Source organism: Scomber scombrus, chromosome 1 (assembly GCF_963691925.1).
Source record: "Scomber scombrus chromosome 1, fScoSco1.1, whole genome shotgun sequence".
NCBI lineage: Eukaryota > Metazoa > Chordata > Actinopteri > Scombriformes > Scombridae > Scomber > Scomber scombrus.
In genome coordinates, this window is record NC_084970.1 from 37624479 (window position 1) to 37647767 (window position 23289).

At 40.4% G+C, this 23289-nt stretch overlaps 1 protein-coding gene and 1 long non-coding RNA gene across 2 annotated transcripts in view; both read left to right on the forward strand.

Annotated features, from left to right (window-relative positions):
• LOC133978586 (NACHT, LRR and PYD domains-containing protein 12-like) overlaps positions 1 to 22817 on the forward strand; it is a 114189-nt gene extending 91372 nt beyond the window's left edge. Inside the window, exon 11 of the mRNA XM_062416893.1 lies at positions 21986 to 22817. Coding sequence (XP_062272877.1) covers positions 21986 to 22521 — 536 coding nt within the window. The 3' untranslated portion in view covers positions 22522 to 22817. The remainder of the gene's footprint in view (positions 1 to 21985) is intronic.
• Positions 10995 to 13805, forward strand: LOC133987635 (uncharacterized). The gene is made up of 3 exons (XR_009925579.1): positions 10995 to 11016; positions 11292 to 11393; positions 13712 to 13805. It is a non-coding gene; the product is annotated as an uncharacterized LOC133987635 (long non-coding RNA).
• Positions 22818 to 23289: the final 472 nt, after the last annotated feature.

The following is a 23289-nucleotide window of genomic DNA, read 5'->3' on the forward strand; positions in this document are numbered from 1 at the left end:
TGTCCTTCTACAGAGTCTCCTCTGACACACTGATCCACCTCCATACCTTCAACACCACATTCACTGAACCTCTGTATGCTGGGTTTGGAGTCTGGTCTGGTTCCTCAGTGTCTCTGTGTCCTCTGTAGGAGGGAGAGTCTCTCTGTGTCCTCTGTAGGAGGGAGAGTCTCTCAGACAGAAACTCTGCTGACTGAAGATCAGCTGCTGAAAACAAACATCACTCACACTCTGCACTGTGAAGCAGATCTGTCTCAGACTCAAACACTCCGTTATTTGTCCTTCTACATGATGCATTGATGTCAGGACTGTAGATGTATTTTGTGTTTAAACATGTTCTATTAATATAATATATAGAAGACAATTGGTGGATTGACTTCATCATAAGTCCTAGAACCTCTCTGTGGTGATGGCTCAATGTGTAAAATATACAAAGAGCTGAAATATTGTTTTTAGTTTGAGGACGACTTGCTATGAGTAAGGATGACACATCAAATTGGTTATATTTCTTAAATATAGCCTATTTTTGAGTTTAAGTTTAGATTCATATTTTCTACTTATTTTTTTGATGTTTTGATTAGTACTGAGTAATAGTTTTGATTTGTACACAATATTTATTTTTTCATGTTTTGAATTACACACAACTGCAAAACACAGCTAATTAGAGATGTTTTCCATGCTTATATTACATTTGTAACTGATTTCAAATACTTCATGTTAATCATAAGTATATCTGTAAAATCATCATCATGATGTCTTGAGATACACAATAACAGAAAATCTCCTCCTCTGCTGACTGAAGATCAGCTTTTGTAATGTTTTTGAGTGTTTTTCTGCTTCTCACATGTATTTTATCACACAATCATCAATAAAAACTATTCATGACATTATTGTTGAAAGCATCCTCACTTTACTGACACAATGGATAATATAACAAGCTTTTAAAATACAACACATTGTTAAAGATGAAACCAAAAAGCAGTGTGTAGTCGGCTCACATTTCAGATGTCTATGAGTTGTTAACAGCTCCACCAAATACTGATTTTTCCCTCGAAACTTCTCACATGCTTTCATTTCAATAAATGTTCAAATGATCCAATATTTCAGCATAAATCAAAGATTAGAGAAAAAGTCCAAAAACTGAAAACACATTTGTGTATCAGAACTTAGTTTTTTCTTCTTTCCTCTCCCATTAATCATCTCACCACCCCTCACATTTATCTGCTGACCCTTTGGAGGGGCCCCACCCCTAGGTTGGGAACCACTGGACTAAACTAGCTAACTGTATATAAAGTAGTGTAAACTAGCTCCACCTCCAGCAGCTACAACAGTAACATGCTGCTCTAACACTGATGCTTCACTATTAATAATCTAATGATGTCATAATAATAATATATCAGTCAGAGGACCAAACCACTACTTTTACTGTAATACTGCATACTACATCACTATAATACTGCAGTACTTTTACTGTAATACTGCATACTACATCACTATAATACTGCAGTACTTTTACTGTAATACTGCATACTACATCGCTCATAATACTGCAGTACTTTTACTGTAATACTGAATACTACATCACTCATAATACTGCAGTACTTTTACTGTAATACTGAATACTACATCACTATAATACTGCAGTACTTTTACTGTAATACTGAATACTACATCACTATAATACTGCAGTACTTTTACTGTAATACTGCATACTACATCACTCATAATACTGCAGTACTTTTACTGTAATACTGCATACTACATCACTATAATACTGCAGTACTTTTACTGTAATACTGCATACTACATCGCTCATAATACTGCAGTACTTTTACTGTAATACTGCATACTACATCACTCATAATACTGCAGTACTTTTACTGTAATACTGCATACTACATCACTATAATACTGCAGTACTTTTACTGTAATACTGCATACTACATCACTATAATACTGCAGTACTTTTACTGTAATACTGCATACTACATCGCTCATAATACTGCAGTACTTTTACTGTAATACTGCATACTACATCGCTCATAATACTGCAGTACTTTTACTGTAATACTGCATACTACATCACTATAATACTGCAGTACTTTTACTGTAATACTGCATACTACATCGCTCATAATACTGCAGTACTTTTACTGTAATACTGCATACTACATCACTCATAATACTGCAGTACTTTTACTGTAATACTGCATACTACATCACTCATAATACTGCAGTACTATTAATGTAATACTGCATACTACATCACTCATAATACTGCAGTACTATTACTGTAATACTGCATACTACATCACTATAATACTGCAGTACTTTTACTGTAATACTGCATACTACATCACTATAATACTGCAGTACTTTTACTGTAATACTGCATACTACATCACTATAATACTGCAGTACTTTTACTGTAGTTAATGTCTTTAGTTTATTAAGGAAACTAGCTTACAATGTTACAATTGTGCTAATAGGAAAAGTTAAGTTTTATTGTGTGTAAAAATAAAAAATAAATTAAAACTGCAAGCAGTGTCGAAGGGCCCTCGCACCCCCCCGTTTACCCCCCCAATTATAACGCCGTACGTGCACGTCGGTGCGTGCGGCGGTCGCAGGGCTGTCAAAACTGGCATGTAGATGTCTTTGCTCCTGTGCCTTTAATTGAACATTGTGTGCAGCGGTTAATGTCTCCACTAGATGGCAGTCTAAGACCACAAATGAGTCTGAGTGACTTCTAAGCAATAAGGAATGTGGGTGAAGGGTCAAAAAATCATTGAGATTGAGCATTTTTGCCTGGATTGCAGACTTCCTGTTTGACTTAGGCTATGGCTCCAAGAGGCTTTTTTGTGCGTCTTTACACGATACATGTGTTTCCCGAATTTGGTTTGTCTACGTCAATCTGAGTGGAGGGGCTTGATTTTTTAAATTTTCTAGGGGGCGCTATTAATCAATTTTTGCGTCGGCCATTTCCGCGCTCCTTAAAATATCAAAGTTGTCTCCGGATCGGACATGATTGCAAGTTTTGGTGAGTTTTGGGGCATGTTTAGGCTGTCAAAAAGGCGTACAACTATAATAATAATAAAAATCATCCAGATTGAACATTTTTGCCTGGATGGCCGACTTCCTGTTGGACTTAGGGTATGGGTCCAAGAGGCTTTTTTGTGCGTCTGGACATAATACATAGACCTTGTCGATTTCATTTCTCTATGTCAATGTGGAAGGCGGGGCTTAAACTTTGAAATCTTCCAGGGGGCGCTGTGGAGTCATCTTCTCACTTAAAAATCCCAAACTTTGTCAGTAGTCAATCTGTGTCAATGTTGACGTATGTGTTCAATTTGGTGAGTGTAGGAGTTTGTGAAAATGTACAAAATGGATAAAGGCATTAGGGGGCGCTATTGAGCTGTTGTGCCACGCCCAGGGGCACTTATGGTCTCAAATTAAAGTGCTCCTGAGTGTGAACCTATGTGGGCAATTTTGTGATTCTGTGAAGACGGGAAAGTCCTCTAAACGCAGAGGGAAAAACGGAAAATTGACGCAGGAAATGCACAATAACTCACTTCCTGTTAGAGCGAAAAATTTGAAAAAAATAATTTGAGAGTTTACCCATGAGTGCTATGAGACCTGTAAATTTCACGAAGATCAGACAAAGTTTGTGGTCACATGACCTGCTGTTAGGGGGCGCTATGGAGACCCCTTGCCACATCCACCCCCAATGATGTTGAAATTGAAACGGCGTCACCAGGTGTGACATTTTACGCAGTGCATGTATAAACATCCGACAATGTATGGAGGAGTTATAAGGAGTTGTTTGTTTATACAAACAAACGACTGCCACGCCCACCTGGTATAACGTAGGAAAAATCTGTCATCAAGTTTACATAATCAAGGTCTGATGATGATACAATGTCAATCTTAAGTCTGTGGAGTCAAAACTGCAGGAGGAGTTCGTTAAAGTGCAAGGCCTGGAAATGGGGAAAATGGTGGAAAAAATGCACCTGTGATCCAAGATGGCCGACTTCCTGTTGGACTTAGGGTATGGGTCCAAGAGGCTTTCTTGTGCGTCTGGTCATGATATATATGAATCCTAAATTTCGTTCATGTACGTGCATGTAGAAGGCGGGGCTTCAACTTTTAATGTTCTAGGGGGCGCTGTAGAGTCATTTTGCAACTTAAAAGGTTGCGGTTATATCAAAAAATAATATTCGTGAGTCTTGATGAGTGTGTCCAATTTGGTGAGTTTTAGAGCTTGTCAGTACATGCTAAGTGGGAAAAGGCATTAGGGGGCGCTACTGAGCTGTTGGGGCAAAATATTGGGCAAATGTGGTATCAGATGAAAGAGCTCATGATTTGAAACCTACGTGGCAGGTTTCATGATTCTGTGAACATCATAAAGTCCTCAAAGCGTTGTTCGAAAAATGAAAATCGGTGCACGCCACGCCGCGTGGGCGACTTCCTGTTTGGTAAAAAAATTCCACAAAATTAATTTCCCAATGATCCGATGTGAGCTGTAACATATTTAAATTTCATGCTGATCCGAGAGGATTTGTGGTCACATGACCCGACGTTAGGGGGCGCTAGCGAGTCCCCTTACCACGCTTGCGTCCAATCACATTAAATTAAATAAATTTTCACCAGCTGCGACGTTTGTGCAGAATTTCATGAGTTTTCATTTATGTTCAAGCCGCCAAAAATGCGATTCATTACACGGCATAAGAACGTGAATAATAATAATAAGAATCCTGGCAAAAGCAATAGGTCCCTCACTGACTTGTCAGTGCTCGGGCCCTAAAAAGCGCAACTGCGAGTTCAGAGATGCCGCTCCGCCACCATTTTGAGCCTGTTTGAACAGTTTAACAAAATGTTATCATGAGACAGTACACACTTACAGACACCAGATGGCGGTAAATCCCAAGAAGTGTTTCCAGTGAGGAGAAGTCTTCTTCTTCTGCTGCTGCTGCTGCTGCTGCTGCACGGTCACTGTGATAAACTCACTGCTACAGCGGTAGAAGGGCTGGGATTGAGTTTCTACTAGGCGGGGAGTTCTGGTCCTCTGAAATGATGTTAACGGAAGTAATTTAAAACTGCATTCTATCAAAAGGCCACCAGGGGGCGACCGTTTTTGTGTCAAAAGGACTTGCGTCTCTATACAAGTCAATGGAGAACTCACCAACTTCTCACTTGATTTCTAACCTCAGTAAACGTTTTCAAAATGTGTTTATGGTCTCAATCGCTAGTTTAAAGCCTTCTTCAATGCAGTATGATGTTCATTTGGGACATTTTGGCCTCCCTGATTTTATATGTGACGATAAAGCAGGGTATGCATTAGGGCGTGGCTACGTGGTGATTGACAGGTTGATTGGTTCACAGGTTCAGGAGGGCGCCTCATGCTCCTCCTGATGCCCATATAAGTAGAATCCCTGTTTTTATTTTTCCCAGCATGCACCTGAAATTTTTCACAAACCATTGGGTGACGTCACGGATGTTACGTTTTTATATACAGTCTATGGTTTCAACTGAACTGGGACATAAACTTTGAACTGGACTTAAGTGTTATACATGTTGTTCTTTGTTTTTGATTTCATAATTATCAAGATTGTGAACTTTGGTATAATTGTGTTTTATTACTTTAATTTGTAAAATGATACAATTCTTCTACCTGTGAAAAAGGGGAAAAAAGAGTTTACTATAACTATACCAACAATAGGCATATCCACCCCGGGTTGATTTCAGACTTAACTGTTAAAGTAGATCCTTAGGACTTAGAAGTGTTAGTAGTGTGCTAGAATAATGTATTACCACTATTTGTAATATGTGTAGCACTTAATTACGGCTACAGCATTGTAATAATATGCTGCACTAAATTCTTCTTTTTAATCAGATGCAATTTTCCACAATTTGAGGAACAACAGTGTCGGAGTTACAACCTGTGTGGCAGCTGTCAGATGATGTGATGGTTTCACACTGTGGTGATGAGTTTTGTAGTCGTGCTGCAGGTGGTGAGCTCTCATAGAAATGCAGACCAGATCCTAAGTCTATCAAACTTGTAAGAATTAAGCTTCAGAATGATATAAAGAGCGACTGAGGAGTAAAACAGTTCTCTGCTGTAAGTGGACAAAAAGACACATTTATCAGAGACTCACTTCTACTGACTGAGAAATGTAGGAGGAGCATTGAAGAGCAGCTCCAAGTGATAACATGAAAGGAACATCCAATCAGGTACAAGTATTTAACCTACATGTTCTGCCTGCAAAGAAATCTTCACATTTCAATCAGTGATATTATGTATTGGGGGAAAATGTCATATTTACTCAAATAAATATTAAATAATTTTTATTCTCAATATTTCAAGTAGGAATTAACATTTGAGATTAAAAACAATACGATATATTTATGATATATAAATAGTACTGCAGACATCTACCATCTAATCTGAACCAACCTCACACACCTCTACAGCTCTCTGACATCTAACAGCATTTTTAAAGTTGTAATGAATTTCATGAATATCTTTGACTCCATCGTACCTACAAAAAAGAAGATAATACACAAGAGTTTAGCTTGGTGGTAGAACTCTCAAACCTGCAAATTAAAGTAAGCATTGTGAAAATTTGAAAGATTTTTGGAAAGAATAGAGAGAGAGAGAGAATGTATGGATGTCTAGCAGGTCAGGCTTCCACAGTGAGATAAGAGAGCACAAAAATGTTCTTTGAAGAGAGTTCAAGCAGAGTTCATCATGAAACTATAATTCGGTTTCTTTATGTTCGGACTCCTCAGGTGTGGATCAGCTTTCCAGTGGAGATCAGAGAAGAAAACACACTTTCCTCTTTGGAGTCACTTTAAAAACGTACTATTTTAGACTTTTATTGATTTTACTGTTTGTTATATTATGTTTAGTTTTATTTCAACATAATATTTTATTCACTTTTATTGTCTTCTTTAATTGTATATAACGCACTTTCTAACTTATGAAAAGTGCTATAGAAAGGCGGTTATCGTTATTATTTAGTGAGGCTGGCAGACTGATGAACACACTTATTGGCAGCTGAGAGGAATCAGGCTGATTGGTTGAGTGTGGCTGCTTTACAGAAGGAATCCAGGTGGTGCTGTGTGTTTTTCACCTGCTGTGATCAGTTTTCTGTTTGTTATCCCCAAAGTTGGACTTTCCCATAAGGCAAGGTAGGAAAGTGCTGGGCCCCCAACTGAAAGGGCCTCAAACAGCTATGGATTTATTATAATGTTTAGATTTGAAAATATTGAATTGTGTTAATATTCTAACTCAATGTAACTTACAAAGCCCTAAAGCATTTAAAAACTATGCATCTGTTTACTTTTGCTTCTACTTCAGAGGAAACATTGCAACATTATATTTAGTGACAGAGACATGTTGCTGGTTACACTGCAGGTTCAGATGTTACTCACAAAATATAACAGATAACAGAAGAAGGGATGATGTATTATTATTCTCTAAAGTCTAAACTATGTCATTTTATGAGAATTAAAATCTCCACCTTGAACACTGATAAACACCTCAGACAAACATACTGTCCTCATACACACGCACCTGTTATTATAATGAACATTAATAATGAAGACAGAAACGTACATTCATTTCAATCAGGAGATACAAGTGAATAAAAAGAGACATTTATTATAACCCTCCTGTTGTCCTCGAGGGAAGAAAGGAAGGGAGGAAGGAAGGAAGGACAGAGGAAAGAAGGAAGGAAGGAAGGAAGGAAGGAAAGGAGGAAGGAAAGGAAGGAAGGACGGACAGAGGAAAGAAGGAAGGAAGGAATGTAGGGGGAGGAAGGAAAGGAAGGAAGGAGGGAAGGAAAGAAGGATGGAGGGAGGAAGGAAGGACAGAAGGAAGGAAGAAAGGGGGATGAAGGAAGGGAGGAAAGAGAGAGACAACTAGGAAATAAATGAGCATGTGTGAGAGAGAGAAGGCTGGAAGAGTTAACTCCCTGAATGCTTTTATGAAATAGGTTCATCCTGACTGAACTTTGGCTAAGCTTCATTTGTCTCATTTTACTCACATTCACCTGCTGATCACGTTTATCCAACAGCACAGCAGCACACTTTCATTGTTTGCTGTCTTTTTTAAATATGTATCTCTCTCTCAGCTCTAGTCTGGCATGCAGCTCCACCTCCCCTTCTTCACCCAGTCTCAGTAGTATCAGTATTCCCATCACTTCATCAGTCATCAGTCTCATCTGAAGGGTTAGGGTTATGGGTTATGGGGGGATCGATCTCACTGCTGCTCAGGGATGATGTCCTTGTAGAGTCCAAACATCAATGACTATCATTTCTATTCATATGATAAACATGATTCATCTTGCCATGTTTGTGTTGTTGTTGGAATATAAAATGCACAAACAATAAAACTATCATCAGACTTCATGATTCAACTGATAAAGATTTATACTGTCTGTTAATGTTTGACTTCAATTGTTCCAAAGTTCAGAGCTGCTGTTCTGTGATCAGATTTCCTTAAAGAAGACTTCAGATTAAAGATGAACACAGAGAGACGAGACCTTAAAAACCTCCTGCTGTGAGTTACATGTTTATTCTTCTTCTGGTTGGTGTTCTGGTTCAAGCTGCTGATATATGTCACCTTCACTCATCGGCTTCATTAATCTAAAGGTAACGTAGCAGACAGTTTTCATCATGTTGTGTGTTATGTTGCTTTGTTTACTGCACTGGTGAAACGAACAAAACAACAGAAGAAATAAGAAAAACTTCATTTTGCCAAAGCTGAAATTCAACCTGCTGATAATATATAATATTAGAAACATCTGTACAATAAAATTCACAGCGGGACATCGATCACCATGAACCTAAAAAATAAGTTTGTATTTATTACTAGACTGTATTTTTCTGAAACTGTAGTCAGTCACAGCTTGATGATAATGTACATTGACATTAATATTATTATTGTACTGCCCATTGTTCCACCTGTGCTAAGCTAGCAATATATACTATAAAATTAGTTTTATGAGCATGAGTATGTAGTTCACATAATATAAAGATTTGGGTCATTTTCAAGTGGTGCACCACCCTGCTCACTGGGCGTTAAATGGTTTGGGTACGACGACATTCATTCTACAAAACTTTAGCTAAATATAATGATTAAGAAAATATACAGTATACTTATATATACCTATATATACTTTTAAAACAGCAATGTTTTCATAAAATGAACTCAAAATGTTTCAAATGTGTTTTTGTAAAACTGGTTCTTGAAGTCAAGAACTACTAATCCACAGTTACAACAGTCAACAGTCCAACAAAAAGAGTTTGTTTCACAGGTGGATGGTTAGTGATTTACAGGTTATAAAACACATAAAATAATAAACTTAAAACAAGGTCACAGGAATACTGTTCAAAACATCTTTGAATTCATGATATTCAGTTATTTAACCAGACCAAGAGCACAACTGTAATAACTACAACCATAAATATAGTGAAGTAAAAATATAATGATGTATATGTAAGTATTTGTTACAATGAAAAAGGTTAGAAGCCAATTGAATAGCAATAAAACAGTATCTAAGTGCTATGTTTTAAAGGTGGATCATGAGTTAACCGTAATGAGTGCTTTATGAAAAGTCACTGTCCTGGTAGTGCAGAGAAAAGGCTCAACAGTTCTGCAATGTTCTAGTCCTCCTGTTGGAGCACGGATGAATGCTTCATGCATCACTGGGCAGGTCCTCTAGAAGATAAACTACATGTCTCCTCAGTGTCTGTTTTAGAGAGATGGGAAGTTGGGTTGTTAGCTCTGTCTCTCAGTGGAGTTCGAGGAGCTTCTAACTGGAGAGGGAATTAACCTTCCATTATGGGAGTAGTGTGAAGCGGAGTAACCAGAATCACATTGACTGAACAATTGAAATGGGGCAGGATGTTCTGATCTAAGTCTTAACAATTCCTCTTTGTGTGAGCAAGGACTTAATTCTGCTGAGTGCAGATCTTCTACATATGCAAGGATGTAGAAGGAGGCAAGCATTTTGTGCTCTAAGGAAATCAACTTTGTTTTCTGGGGCTGCTTTGCTCTGACAGGCAAGGTTGATTTGCCAGTGGCAGTTCAGAAGCAAGCTTAACAAACAGACTTTGGATGTGATATGTGCATGATACCTGTCTTTCAGTAGTGAGTCTGCTTTCCTGCACTTACTGAAATCCTACCAGCTGATGAATTAAGGGTAGCCAGTTTCTAGGTTCTGTCCTGGGGAATATATAAACTGCTCTACACATGGGTTCTCCATTTGTGTCTCTGTAATGGACAGTGGGGTTAAGCAATTGTCTAGTATAACAAAACAATGTTTGTTGTGTGGCAGACACTTTGTAATGTAGCTTGGGCAGTACACTATCCTAACTAAACAATGTGGTGGTCTATACTATGGGGAGTAGCTTCCAATGGAACAGGAGTAGGCACAGCACCTTCTAGTAGTGCTAGTGGGCATAAAACATTGGGGCCAGTAAAGGCAAATGCAGGTTCATGTGAGTAAGTCTGCTTACCCAGGATTTAACATGCACAAACTGAGATGAAAGTTAGTAACACTGTCTCTTAAAGTTGTATTCTATTGCTGAACCAGAATACTTACAATTCCTACAGAGAGTTAAATCTGAATGGCTAGTTGCATTATGAGGGCCAGCTTGCTGTTGCAAAATTTGAGGAATAAATGAATTCTTACCCAATAATCAGATAGTCAAAAGTTTACGGTCTAAGGTTTGTTTGTTTGTTTTCATTATTGGAAAATTCATCGTTTAATTTGTCTTCATACCTGATCAGTATTCAGTTAAATTTATTGCTTCTGCCTTTTCCTCCTCCTGATTTTTGTCCTTTCTGTCTCTACTGATTACTGGGTCCTCCAGAGATAACGAGCGCCATCTATTGGACATCATGCAAACGTGCAACATGAACTCTATGGATCAGTTTCAATATCTCTCTCTGTGTTTCCTCTGCAGGTGAAGGGAAAATGACTCTGTGACAGGATGTGGATCTGAATTCACCTGGTCAGTACTTTCATATCTTGTTCCATGTAGCTGACTCCACCACCAGATCATGTCCATTTAAACTGAGATGTGTCTCCATACTGACAAATGAAAAGTCACTGAAACATTCAAAAATGTATTTAACATTAAAGATCAGTGGCAATCTTTAAATAAGTTCTTACTTTGGCTCCATCTGGTGGTGGAATGAATAATGACAGGATGTTAGACAGCAGTGCAGACCTGTGTGATGTGCAGCTGGTTGTAATGAATGAGCATGTTGTTGTGTTTGTGTGAAGGTGTTTCTCTGCTATGGATCAGTGTGAGGACAGAGAGGAGGGAGTCCCTCCCTCTAAAAGCTCTCTGTGTGGGGAACATGACAGCCAGACCAAAGCTCAGAGGTGAGATGAGGATCTCTAACTGTCCATCACTGTTCTCCACTCACATCACTCCACCATCATTATTCACACTCACTGTCACATCTGACTCACAACTACTGAATAATAACTCACAATAACTCAGATTAACAAAGAGACTCTTTGATTTGTTAATTGTTTGTTTATTAGTATCAGGATGCAGAACCAGAGAGCAGACTCTCCTGAACCCAGCTGTGTGTCCATGAAGAGTGACTGGTCTATGGGTCATCTTATTGACATTAAAGATGGACAACCTGCTGATGGAAGGTAAGAATTTAAAAGTGAAGTTTGTTATTATCTGACTCTCCTGAGAAGAGGAATCAATATATAGTTTCAGCAGTGACATCACAGTGTTCACCTGTGCAACAGTCACATGTCAAAGAGTTCAGTGTTATAAGACACCAACATGGTCACTATATCAATATGTGTGTGTAACTTTGAAAACATCACATCAATAATCAGAGCAGCAGCTAACTTGGATGTGTCTGTCTTGAGCTAACTTCAAAGATGGACCCTGCTGAGCAAAGGTCAGAATATTGATCTCAGGATTGATAAACTGACTGAACAGATTTATGATTGACAGAAAGGATTGTTAGACACAATAATGTTTTTCATTTATGGAAGAAGAGAAAAAAATCTAAAATGTTTCATTAAAGACAAATCAATGAAGGAAAGAAAATAAGATACGATGCATATGTATGTATACATTTCCTTATCATGTCAGTGTTTACTGTGTCATAATTATTTGAAAAAAACTTTGATAAACATCACTCCACCATCATTATTCACACTCACTGTCACATCTGACACTCAACTACTGAATAATAAGTCACAATAACTCAGAATGAACTACTAACTTTGTGAGTTAACAAAGAGCTCAACCACTGATTAGTCAACTAATCAACTAAGATGAGACAGCATCTTTCTTCGGATGACATGTTGATGAACAGGAGAACGTTTCTCATCCACTGTCTTCTTACTGATTTTCATTCTGCTTCTAAAACTTCAGCTGCTGACAGTCTGCTCAAAATTCATCTTTTTAAACTCTTTGATTTGTTAATTGTTTGTTTATATCAGGATGCAGCAGCAGAGAGCAGACTCTCCTGAACCCAGCTGTGTGTCCATGAAGAGTGACTGGTCTATGGGTCACCTTATTGACATTAAAGATGGACAACCTGCTGATGGAAGGTAAGAATTTAAAAGTGAAGTTTGTTATTATGTGACTCTCCTGAGAAGAGAAATCAATATATAGTGTCAGCAGTGACATCACAGTGTACACCTGCTCTACAGTCACATGTCAAAGAGTTCAGTGTTATAAGACCGTCTCCCGGTCCCAGCTAACTTCAAAGATGGACCCTGCTGAGCAAAGGTCAGAATATTGATCTCAGGATTGATAAACTGACTGAACAGATTTATAATTGACAGAAAGGATTGTTAGACACAAGAATGTTTTTCATTTATTAAAGAAGAGAAAATAATCTAAAATGTTTCATTAAAGACAAATCAAAGAAAGAAAGAAAATAAGATACAATGCATGTTATGTATACATTTTTCCTTTTCATATCAGTGTTTACTGTGTCATAATTAACAGAAAAACCTTTGGTAAAGAGACAATGAATGGTTTCTCAGGCCACATTAAAATCAAATCAGAACACAGGAAACAAAGTGAAAAGGTGTGTTACATTTCAGTGTTTGTTGTCTTGTCTGTTCTTTCATGCAGCACAATCCATCTCATTAAAACTGCAAACAGTCCCTCACAAATGGAACTAAACATACAGTCAATAGTACTGTCCCTCAGCCACAGGCTTATTTAATACATCAGAGGATACCATTAAGGCAGTTGCTTTACTGAATGACTGTGGCCTTCGGTCCAGAGTTAATATTGTCAGATGGTGCCCAACCTTCACCGGGCATTTAGACCCTTAACTGCGACGTCTTCCAGATGGTAGGTTGGCAGTGGTGGCCAAATCACTGGAGGATCTGATCTCTAACTGTCCATCACTGTTCTCCACTCACATCACTCTTCCATCATTATCTGGCACTCAACTACTGAATAATAAGCCAAAATAACTCAGAATGAACTACTAACTTTGTGAGTTAACAAAGAGCTCAACCACTGATTAGTCAACTAATCAACTAAGATGAGACAGCATCTTTCATCAGATGACATTTTGATGAACAGGAGAACGTTTCTCATCCACTGTCTTCTTACTGATTTTCATTCTGCTTCTAAAACTTCAGCTGCTGACAGTCTGCTCAAAGTTCTTATTTCTAAACTCTTTGATTTGTTAATTGTTTGTTAGTATCAGGATGCAGCAGCAGAGAGCAGACTCTCCTGAACCCAACTGTGTGTCCATGAAGAGTGACTGGTCTATGGGTCACCTTATTGACATTAAAGATGGACAATCTGCTGATGGAAGGTAAGAATTTAAAAGTGAAGTTTGTTATTATCTGACTCTCCTGAGAAGATGCATCAATATATGGTTTCAGCAGTGACATCACAGTGTACACTTGTGCAACAGTCACATGTCAAAGAGTTCAGTGTTATAAGACACCAACATGGTCACTATATCAATATGTGTGTGTGTAACTTTCAAAACATCCATCCATCCATTGTCTGCCGCTTATCTGAGGCTGGGTCACAATGGCATCAGGCAAATCAATGTAGCCCAAACATACTTCTCCCCAGCAACGCTCGTCAGCTCCTCATGGGGGATCCCGAGGCGTTCCCAGGCCAGGAAAGATATATAATCCCCCCAGCATCTTCTGGGTCTACCCCGCGGTCTCCTCCCAGTCAATAGTACTGTCCCTCAGCCACTGGCTTGTATAATACATCTGAGGATGCCATTAATGCAGTTAGTCAATCTTCAACGGGCGTCTTGACCCTTAACCATGACATCCTCAGTTGGCAGGTCGGCAGTGGTTGCCAGATCACTGCCCATCAGCTCCAGGTCTCTATGCCTCTTCTTCCCTTTTATGCCAGAGCCAATAAGAGTCTCTGCTGCCTCCCCAATCCTGCGCACAGCTGTTTTCCACCCCTTACCTGATATACCCAGTGCAGTGAGCACTGTCCACGCAGACTGTCCCAGGAACCCTCTGCACCCCACTTCGACACAAAACAGACATGCTTGCCACCCTTTCTCTCTGTACCCCAGAACAAGGTCTTGGTACTTAAGGCTCTTCCTCTCATGGGCCTCGTCACAGGCTTCAGTCAATTCCAAAAGGATGACCTTCTTCACCTGCTCTGACCAGATGACAATGTCAGGTCTCAGCGCTGTTTGGACGAAGAGAATGCAATCTCCTTCCCACATCTGCTCTCATCTTCCACCCTCGCACCTTGTGGAGGATGTTGGCTCTGGTCCTCCTTACAGTAGATTACCGTTCCCCTTCCTGGATAAACTGCAGTGATGTTGCTTGAGGCCTGTGTCATTGTTGTGGTCTTGGGCAAGTGTGCCAGCTTCCCTCGGTTGCTAGTTCCACGGCCTTCACCTTTCGCACTTCTTGATCCCACTGCCACACCTTGGCCTGGACCATTATCCTTCTCTCCTTTGCATTTGCCTTACCCCACTGATGAAAGTGGGCAGTTCCCAGCCCCTGCTGACCTTTGCATGGGTTCCCGATGATGTCCTTTAACCTCAGTGAGCTTTTAGCCTGTCTCACTGCCACATCTGCTGCCCACTTGCAGCCTGTCCTAGTTGTAACTCCATTGCCCCTAACCAGCTTGTTTCTGGAGTCTCTGAGCATTATTGTACTGGGAGGGACTCCAAGCCCCTGCCTGAGATGCTTTTTGATGCTTCTTTCCATTCCTTCAACCACAGTCACAGGCATTTCATAGACTGTTATATCCGCATCAGCCTTGGCAGCAGGATAAACTTCATTGTCCCTTGTGGGAAATTTGTTGTAGACAGCAGTACTACGGGGCTGCAAACACAGACACATAAAACACCAACAAAGAACGTGAACAGAAAATACAACAACAAATGATAGTGTACCCAGTCACTCCTGATCTACACAGTATTGCACTTGTCCCATATATTGCACTTAACTCGGCTGAAGGGCACAATAACTTTTTCAAAGCATTTCATGATAGCACGTTAGTGTTATATGACGATAATCGCATCGGAATAATTGTGGACATTCTTCCAGAGTGCAACATCATCTTACTACTTTCCCAGGCATTTGATGGGGTTCTCCTTGATGGTTGGGATAGCATCTCCTTGGACTTGACGCTTGTACACGTCACCTTCCCCTTCCTTATCACCATGCTTCTTGACTTCTTAGGCTTGAAAATTCTAGATTGATGTGTTTAAGTAGCCATTCTCCGTCATGTAGGCTGTCATCCGTCTTGCCAAGACTGAGATGAAAATCTTGGCCTCTACACTCAGAAGAGAGATGGGTCTAAACTGGCTGATCTCGGAAGATCCCTTCTACTTTGGCACAAAGCGGGCCTCTGCCAGGTTTTCCAGGTTGCTGGTATGGTGCTAGTATACGCTGCTTGATGCTGTGTTCATCCATCTGAAAGTAAACTGGAATGTTTATATAATTAGTTATTGAGGTTAACACAGATTGTTGCTGAGCCATAGAATTCCTGTGGAACATCCTCACTTCCTTCTTCTTCTGTTGACTCATGACCAAGTTGCCTACCATTGTCATTATCTGTTCTGAAAGATTTCTGTTTAATTCTGATGATTAATCCTTCATTTCTTTGGTTTTAACTGCATGCTTTTATCATTTTTTTATTTGTACCAGGCTGCAGCAGCAGAGAACCGACTCTCCAGAACACCCTATTAAATTTAATATTGAACAATCTGCTGACATCCAGTAATCAGAGCAGCATTTACTGAAGTCTATTTTGTCATCACGACAGAACATCGTTAATAAGCTGTGTACAGATTTAATTCATTAAATGTCCTTAAACATGATGTTTCCTCCACAGAGTTCAGCAGCAGAGCTCAGAGGTTCCCAGTGATCAGTCTGTACAGCAGCATCAAACACACCTGGACTCCATATTTATGGTGTGTACATATACTAACAAACTTTTTACTATTAAAGAGCAAGTTTGCAGATTTTCAATCAGAAATGTATCATTACAATGTGGGTAGTGCATGCAAAAGAACAATGTTTAACTTCCCTCCATTTTGCCTGCACCCAGAGTACCCAACTCAGTTACTGGCAAAACTCGTGATCTGGCGGTCTTCGGAGATGTGCATTAGACAGCTTTGTTTCCCCATTTTCTGTTGTGGTGCCCTCAAGGACAGTACATCCTGGGTCTTTCAAAAAACCTACCATGTGGGGAAAAAACAGACAGTAAAATATCAGCATATTAGGAAGAAAACTTGTTTCATGATACAAGGCTGAATATTGCACTGTGGACTCAGATACTACAGAGTGTGGAGGAAGAAAAAGAGAGAGAAGAACACTGCTCTGCAACAAACATTGCAGTTTGGTAAACCTGACTGTTTTCTGACAGAATATAGAACCATGACTGTGTTAACCTATGTGTAACTTGTGTCAGCATCCAGCACCATGCAGCCCTAATAAATGTGCAATAATCCACATAGCTGACTCCAGCACACCATTACAGCCACGGTAAAGAGATATTCGCAGCTCACTCACTGTCTACATTGCTCTGCTGGCCGTAACACACATCCAATGGAGACAGGCAGACTGATTAGACGAGGCACGTGCAAAGCATTCTGGTTGTTGTAGCATTTCCCCTTAAGAGAAGTATGGAAAATGTAAAACCTTTATTTCAAATCTAAATGGCACATTTCTACTGTATAGGTGACCTAGTTTTTTATAAAACATCATATTCACAGCTGAGATTTTTTCCTTTAGCTACATCAACGGCAGATGAAATACTAAATTAGAATTCAGGTCCTAACAGTGTCCATGCTGCTCTGTTTAGACCAGCAGGCCTTCAGACTGTAAAATTAATTACATGTTGTTTTCCACCAGTTTAAATTAACTGTTCACTTATCTTTCTGTTCCAGCTGCTGGAGGAGAACATCGTCACTTTTGTGAAGAATGAGTTGAAGAGAGTCCAGAGGGGTCTGAGTCCAGATGACCCAGAATGCTTAGAGAGTCAGAGTGAGGATGAGGAGGTGTTGGACGGTGAGGAGGAAGAGCAGAGGAGGAGCAGCAGAGAGGCATTTCTGAAGATCACACTGCACTTCCTGAGGAGAATGAAGCAGGAGGAGCTGGCTGAGCGTCTGCAGAGCAGTAAGAGGATTTTAACAGATTTAACATGATGGAGAGGAAATGGAGGCAACATGGGAGAGGTTTATATTTCAAACTCTGCTGTAAATATGCTGCACACATCTGCATCAGATCAGAGGCTGTTTGTCCTCCACTGATGAGCTGAATAAAACTGATGGAGGAGGAAAACCTACACAGACACACTTACATGTTCAGATTTCTAGACTTTCTGTAGGATCCACTCACTGATTTCATTTGTTGTTTGTTCATTCAGGAACTGGTGCTGCAAAGTGTCGGCGTGAACTCAAGTCTAACCTGGAGAAGAAGTTCCAGTGTCTGTTTGAGGGGATCGCTAAAGCAGGAAACCCAACCCTTCTGAATCAGATCTACACACCGCTCTACATCACAGAGGGAGGGACTGCAGAGGTCAATGATGAACATGAGATCAGACAGATTGAAACAGCATCCAGGAAACCAGACAGACCAGAAACAACAATCACACAAGAAGACATCTTTAAAGCCTCACCTGGAAGAGATGAACCAATCAGAACAGTGATGACAAAGGGAGTGGCTGGCATTGGGAAAACAGTCTTAACACAGAAGTTCACTCTGGACTGGGCTGAAGAAAAAGCCAACCAAGACATACACTTCACATTTCCATTCACTTTGAGAGAGCTGAATGTGCTGAAAGAGAAAAAGTACAGCTTGGTGGAACTTGTTCATCACTTCTTTACTGAAACCAAAGAAGCAGGAATCTGCAGGTTTGAAGAGTTCCAGGTTGTGTTCATCTTTGACGGTTTGGATGAGTGTCGACTTCCTCTGGACTTCCACAACAATGAGATCCTGACTGATGTTACAGAGTCCACCTCAGTGGATGTGCTGCTGACAAACCTCATCAGGGGGAAACTGCTTCCCTCTGCTCGCCTCTGGATAACCACACGACCTGCAGCAGCCAATCAGATCCCTCCTGAGTGTGTCGGCATGGTGACAGAGATCAGAGGATTCAGTGACCCACAGAAGGAAGAGTACTTCAGGAAGAGATTCAGAGATGAGGAGCAGGCCAGCACCATCATCTCCCACATCAAGACATCACGAAGCCTCCACATCATGTGCCACATCCCAGTCTTCTGCTGGATCACTGCAACAGTTCTGGAGGATGTGTTGAAAAGCAAAGAGGGAGGAGAGCTGCCCAAGACTCTGACTGAGATGTACATCCACTTCCTGGTGCTTCAGTCCAAACTGAAGAACGTCAAGTATGATGGACGAGCTGAGACAGATCCACACTGGAGTCCAGAGAGCAGGAAGATGATTGAGTCTCTGGGAAAACTGGCTTTTGAGCAGCTGCAGAAAGGCAACCTGATCTTCTATGAATCAGACCTGACAGAGTGTGGCATCGATATCAGAGCAGCCTCAGTGTACTCAGGAGTGTTCACACAGGTCTTTAAAGAGGAGAGAGGGCTGTACCAGGACAAGGTGTTCTGCTTCGTCCATCTGAGCCTTCAGGAGTTTCTGGCTGCTCTTCATGTCCATCTGACATTCATCAAGGCTGGAGTCAATCTGCTGGCAGAAGAACAAAAAACATCCTGGTGGTCTGAAGCGCTTACAGACAAACCTGAACCAACCCGTTTCTACCAGAGTGCTGTGGACGAGGCCTTAAAGAGTCCAAATGGACACCTGGACTTGTTCCTCCGCTTCCTCCTGGGTCTTTCACTGCAGACCAATCAGACTCTCCTACGAGGTCTGCTGACACAGACAGGAAATAGCTCAAAGACCAATCAGAAAACAGTTGAGTACATCAAGAAGAAGATCAGTGAGAATGTGTCTGCAGAGAGAAGCATCAATCTGTTCCACTGTCTGAATGAACTGAATGATCGTTCTCTAGTGGAGGAGATCCAACAGTACCTGAGATCAGGAAGTCTCTCCACAGATAAACTGTCTCCTGCTCAGTGGTCAGCTCTGGTCTTCATCTTACTGTCATCAGAAAAAGATCTGGATGTGTTTGACCTGAAGAAATACTCTGCTTCAGAGGAGGCTCTTCTGAGGCTGCTGCCAGTGGTGAAAGCCTCCAACAAAGCTCTGTAGGTGCAAACAGAAGAGGAAGAAAGGAGAACAGAGTGACCAGGATCAGATAAAGAACCATAAGACAATAATAATATGCCCATGTTGTTAATCCGGCTCTGCTATAATATTCAGTTCAGAGTACCACATTTACATATCATTGTTGGGTATCAATGATTTGCATTTAGAGCAGCCCAGATTATTTTGGAATGGATTTTAATAGACTAGATTTGTCAGTTTAACATTTATATTGTGATATCTATTCCAGCAGAGTATAACAAAAATGGTTTTCAAGATTAGTAATGCTATTAACACCAAATCCCTACCCTACTTGTGTTATGTAATTTAAAAAATAATAGATATTGGAATAGTATCAGACCACTATGGCCTAATTTTAAGTGGATGCTGACTGCAGCTCACTAAATGGCTGTCGGTGTCACTAATAAGAAGGAATTTTTACTCTGCATTAAAATAGTGATGATGGAGTGCGAGCACACCTGCGAGAGCAAGCAAAAGGATGCTGATTACAATATATACTGTAGAACCTTTAATCTTTGCTCAAAGAAGAATATTAATGATTGCAATTGTTTCCTTTTGTTCCGCTGATTTTTCTTAAGGTTGAGTGGCTGTAACCTCTCAGAGAGAAGCTGTGCAGCTCTGTCCTCAGTTCTCAGCTCCCAGTCCTCTAGTCTGAGAGATCTGGACCTGAGTAACAACAACCTGCAGGATTCAGGAGTGAAGCAGCTTTCTGCTGGACTGGAGAGTCCACACTGCGGACTGGAAACTCTCAGGTCATTATAGTACTACATTTTTAAAGTAATATTATTGCTTCCCCCGATTTCTAGTTTACATGAAGAGTTTTTGATACGAAAAAGATTTTGTGTAATGTCTGAGGTGAAGTGTTGTAATATCAAGTGTGTAGTAGGTAAAATTCCTTTCAAGGGCTGGCCCTAGGATTTTGGTGGCCCCAAATTACTCCCAGCACAATCACCAAATCACACGCACTGATCATAAGTGAATGAACACGAACACACACACACACACACACACACACACACACACGAGATGGACAAATAAGTTAGCAACAAATCTTTTACTTTATTTGAAAACCATGTCTATCATAAATATGTCAAAATAGGGAGGTGGCAGATGGAATATCAGTTGATGATGTGGAAGGCTGTGATACCTCTGTTATAAACTCTGCGGCTGCAGTATCATGAGAAGCTTATTAAATTAACTGTTATGTGTGTTCAGTCTGTCAGGATGTGTGATCACAGAGGAAGGCTGTACTTCTCTGGCCTCAGCTCTGAGCTCCAACCCCTCCCATCTGAGAGAGCTGGACCTGAGCTACAGTCATCCAGGAGTCTCAGGAGAGAAGCTTCTGTCTGGTGGACTGGAGGATCCACACTGGAGACTGGACACTCTCAGGTATGGACAGACAGGTGGACACTCTCAGGTATGGACAGACAGATGGCCACTCTCAGGTATGGACAGACAGGTGGACACTCTCAGGTATGGACAGACAGGTGGACACTCTCAGGTACGGACAGATGGACAGACACTCTGACTAACTGATGGACTGTAGTTCATGTTTAATGGTGGATATGAGTGAAGGTGTTTGATGAGTGATTGTGTCTTTGTCTCTTCCTCCATGTTGGACCATGGTGGACCAGAGAGACTGAAACTTGATGTGAGGAAATGTGAGTGTGTTTCCAGTTTGATTCATGAGAACTTTGAGAAAAATATGTAAAAGAAGAGAAAAAAGTTCAAAATGATGGGAAATGTGTTTTGTCAGAAATGGGCGTGGCCTAAACTGACATTTATCTTAAACCAATGAATCCATGAAACAGAAATGTCCTTCTGTTCGTCACAGTTCAGGAGTTAAAAGAGAAATGTTTATAAATGTCCACATGGTGGCGCTACCTGCTCCAAAATGTCCCTCATGTCTCTCCTGCAGATGAAGTTCATTCATTCATACTGACTTCAGCTGTTTGGAGCATTTGGACAAAAATGTGTTTGTAACAGACGACAGTTTGATATGAAAATAACAGACTTGATGTGTAAAGACCTTCACTTTACACCAAACTCAATTAAAAAACATGAATATTACCGACTTAAGTCTGAATTTGGTTGAACAAAAATTCCCACTTGCTCTAAAGCAGTCACATCTCATGGGCTCCCTCGGTCATGGAGTGTCTCAGTTGTTATGGAGATGGTTTATGTTTGAATGGTCTAATGTTGGTAATTGTGAGTAAAGTTGTTAAATCACCAGATGATAAACTGCAGTTGTATTGTGTGGTGTTCTTGTCCTGTCCCATCAGATGCCTGTGAACTGGAACTGGACACAAACACAGCACACAAAAATCTCAAACTGTCTGACAACAACAGGAAGGTGTCATGTGTGGAAGAGGATCAGTCGTATCCTGATCATCCAGACAGATTTGACTGCTGGCCTCAGCTGCTGTGTAGAAATGATCTGACTGGTCGCTGTTACTGGGAGGTCGATTGGACAGGAACAGTTTTTACATCAGTGAGTTACAGAGGAATCAGCAGGAGAGGATGCAGAGATGACTGTGAGTTTGGAAGGAATGATCAGTCCTGGAGTCTGGACTGCTCTGATGATGGTTGTTACTCTGTCTGGCACAATAACAAAAAAACATCCATCTCCTCCTCCTCCTCCTCTGTCTCTAACAGAGTAGCAGTGTATGTGGACTGTCCTGCTGGTACTCTGTCCTTCTACAGAGTCTCCTCTGACACACTGATCCACCTCCACACCTTCAACACCACATTCACTGAACCTCTGAATGCTGGATTTGGAGTCTGGTCTGGTTCCTCAGTGTCTCTGTGTCCTCTGTAGGAGGGAGAGTCTCTCTGTGTCTCTGTAGGAGGGAGAGTCTCTCTGTGTCCTCTGTAGGAGGGAGAGTCTCTCCTGTGGACAGAAATTCTGCTGACTGAAGATCAGCTGCTGAAATCAAACATCACACACACTCTGCACTGTGAAGCAGATCTGTCTCAGACTCAAACATTCAGTTATTTTTCCTTCTACGTGATTCATTGATTAGTCTCAGTTGACTCTGCTGTTGTTACTGTCAGGATCCAATGAGCAGCATGAAGCTTTATTCATGTTTTAATCAAATAACATCTGTCCAGATGTGGAAGCCCAGAGTGTTTTGTGCTTCTCATATGTATTTTATCTCACCATTATCAATAAAAATTTCATGTAATCATTGTTGAAAGCATCCTCACTTTACTGATACAATGGATAATAAAACAATATAACAAACTTTTAAAATACAACACATTGTTAATGATGAAACCAGTGGTTTCCAACCTTTTTGTCTTTTGACGTCTTACAAAAAGCAGTGTGTAGTCGGCTCACATTTCAGATGTTTATGAGTTGTTAACAGCTCCACCAAATAGTGATTTTTCCCTCTAAACTTCTCACATGGTTTCATTTCAATAAATGTTCAAATTATCCAATATTTCGGCATAAATCAAAGATTAGAGAAAAAGGTCAAAAACTGGAAACAGGTTACATCTAATCCTGCCCCAACACCAGGAGAGGCATTAAAATAATGGTTGTGACCTTCTATTTGAACAGTAAAGGTGCTGAAATTAAGTCTAT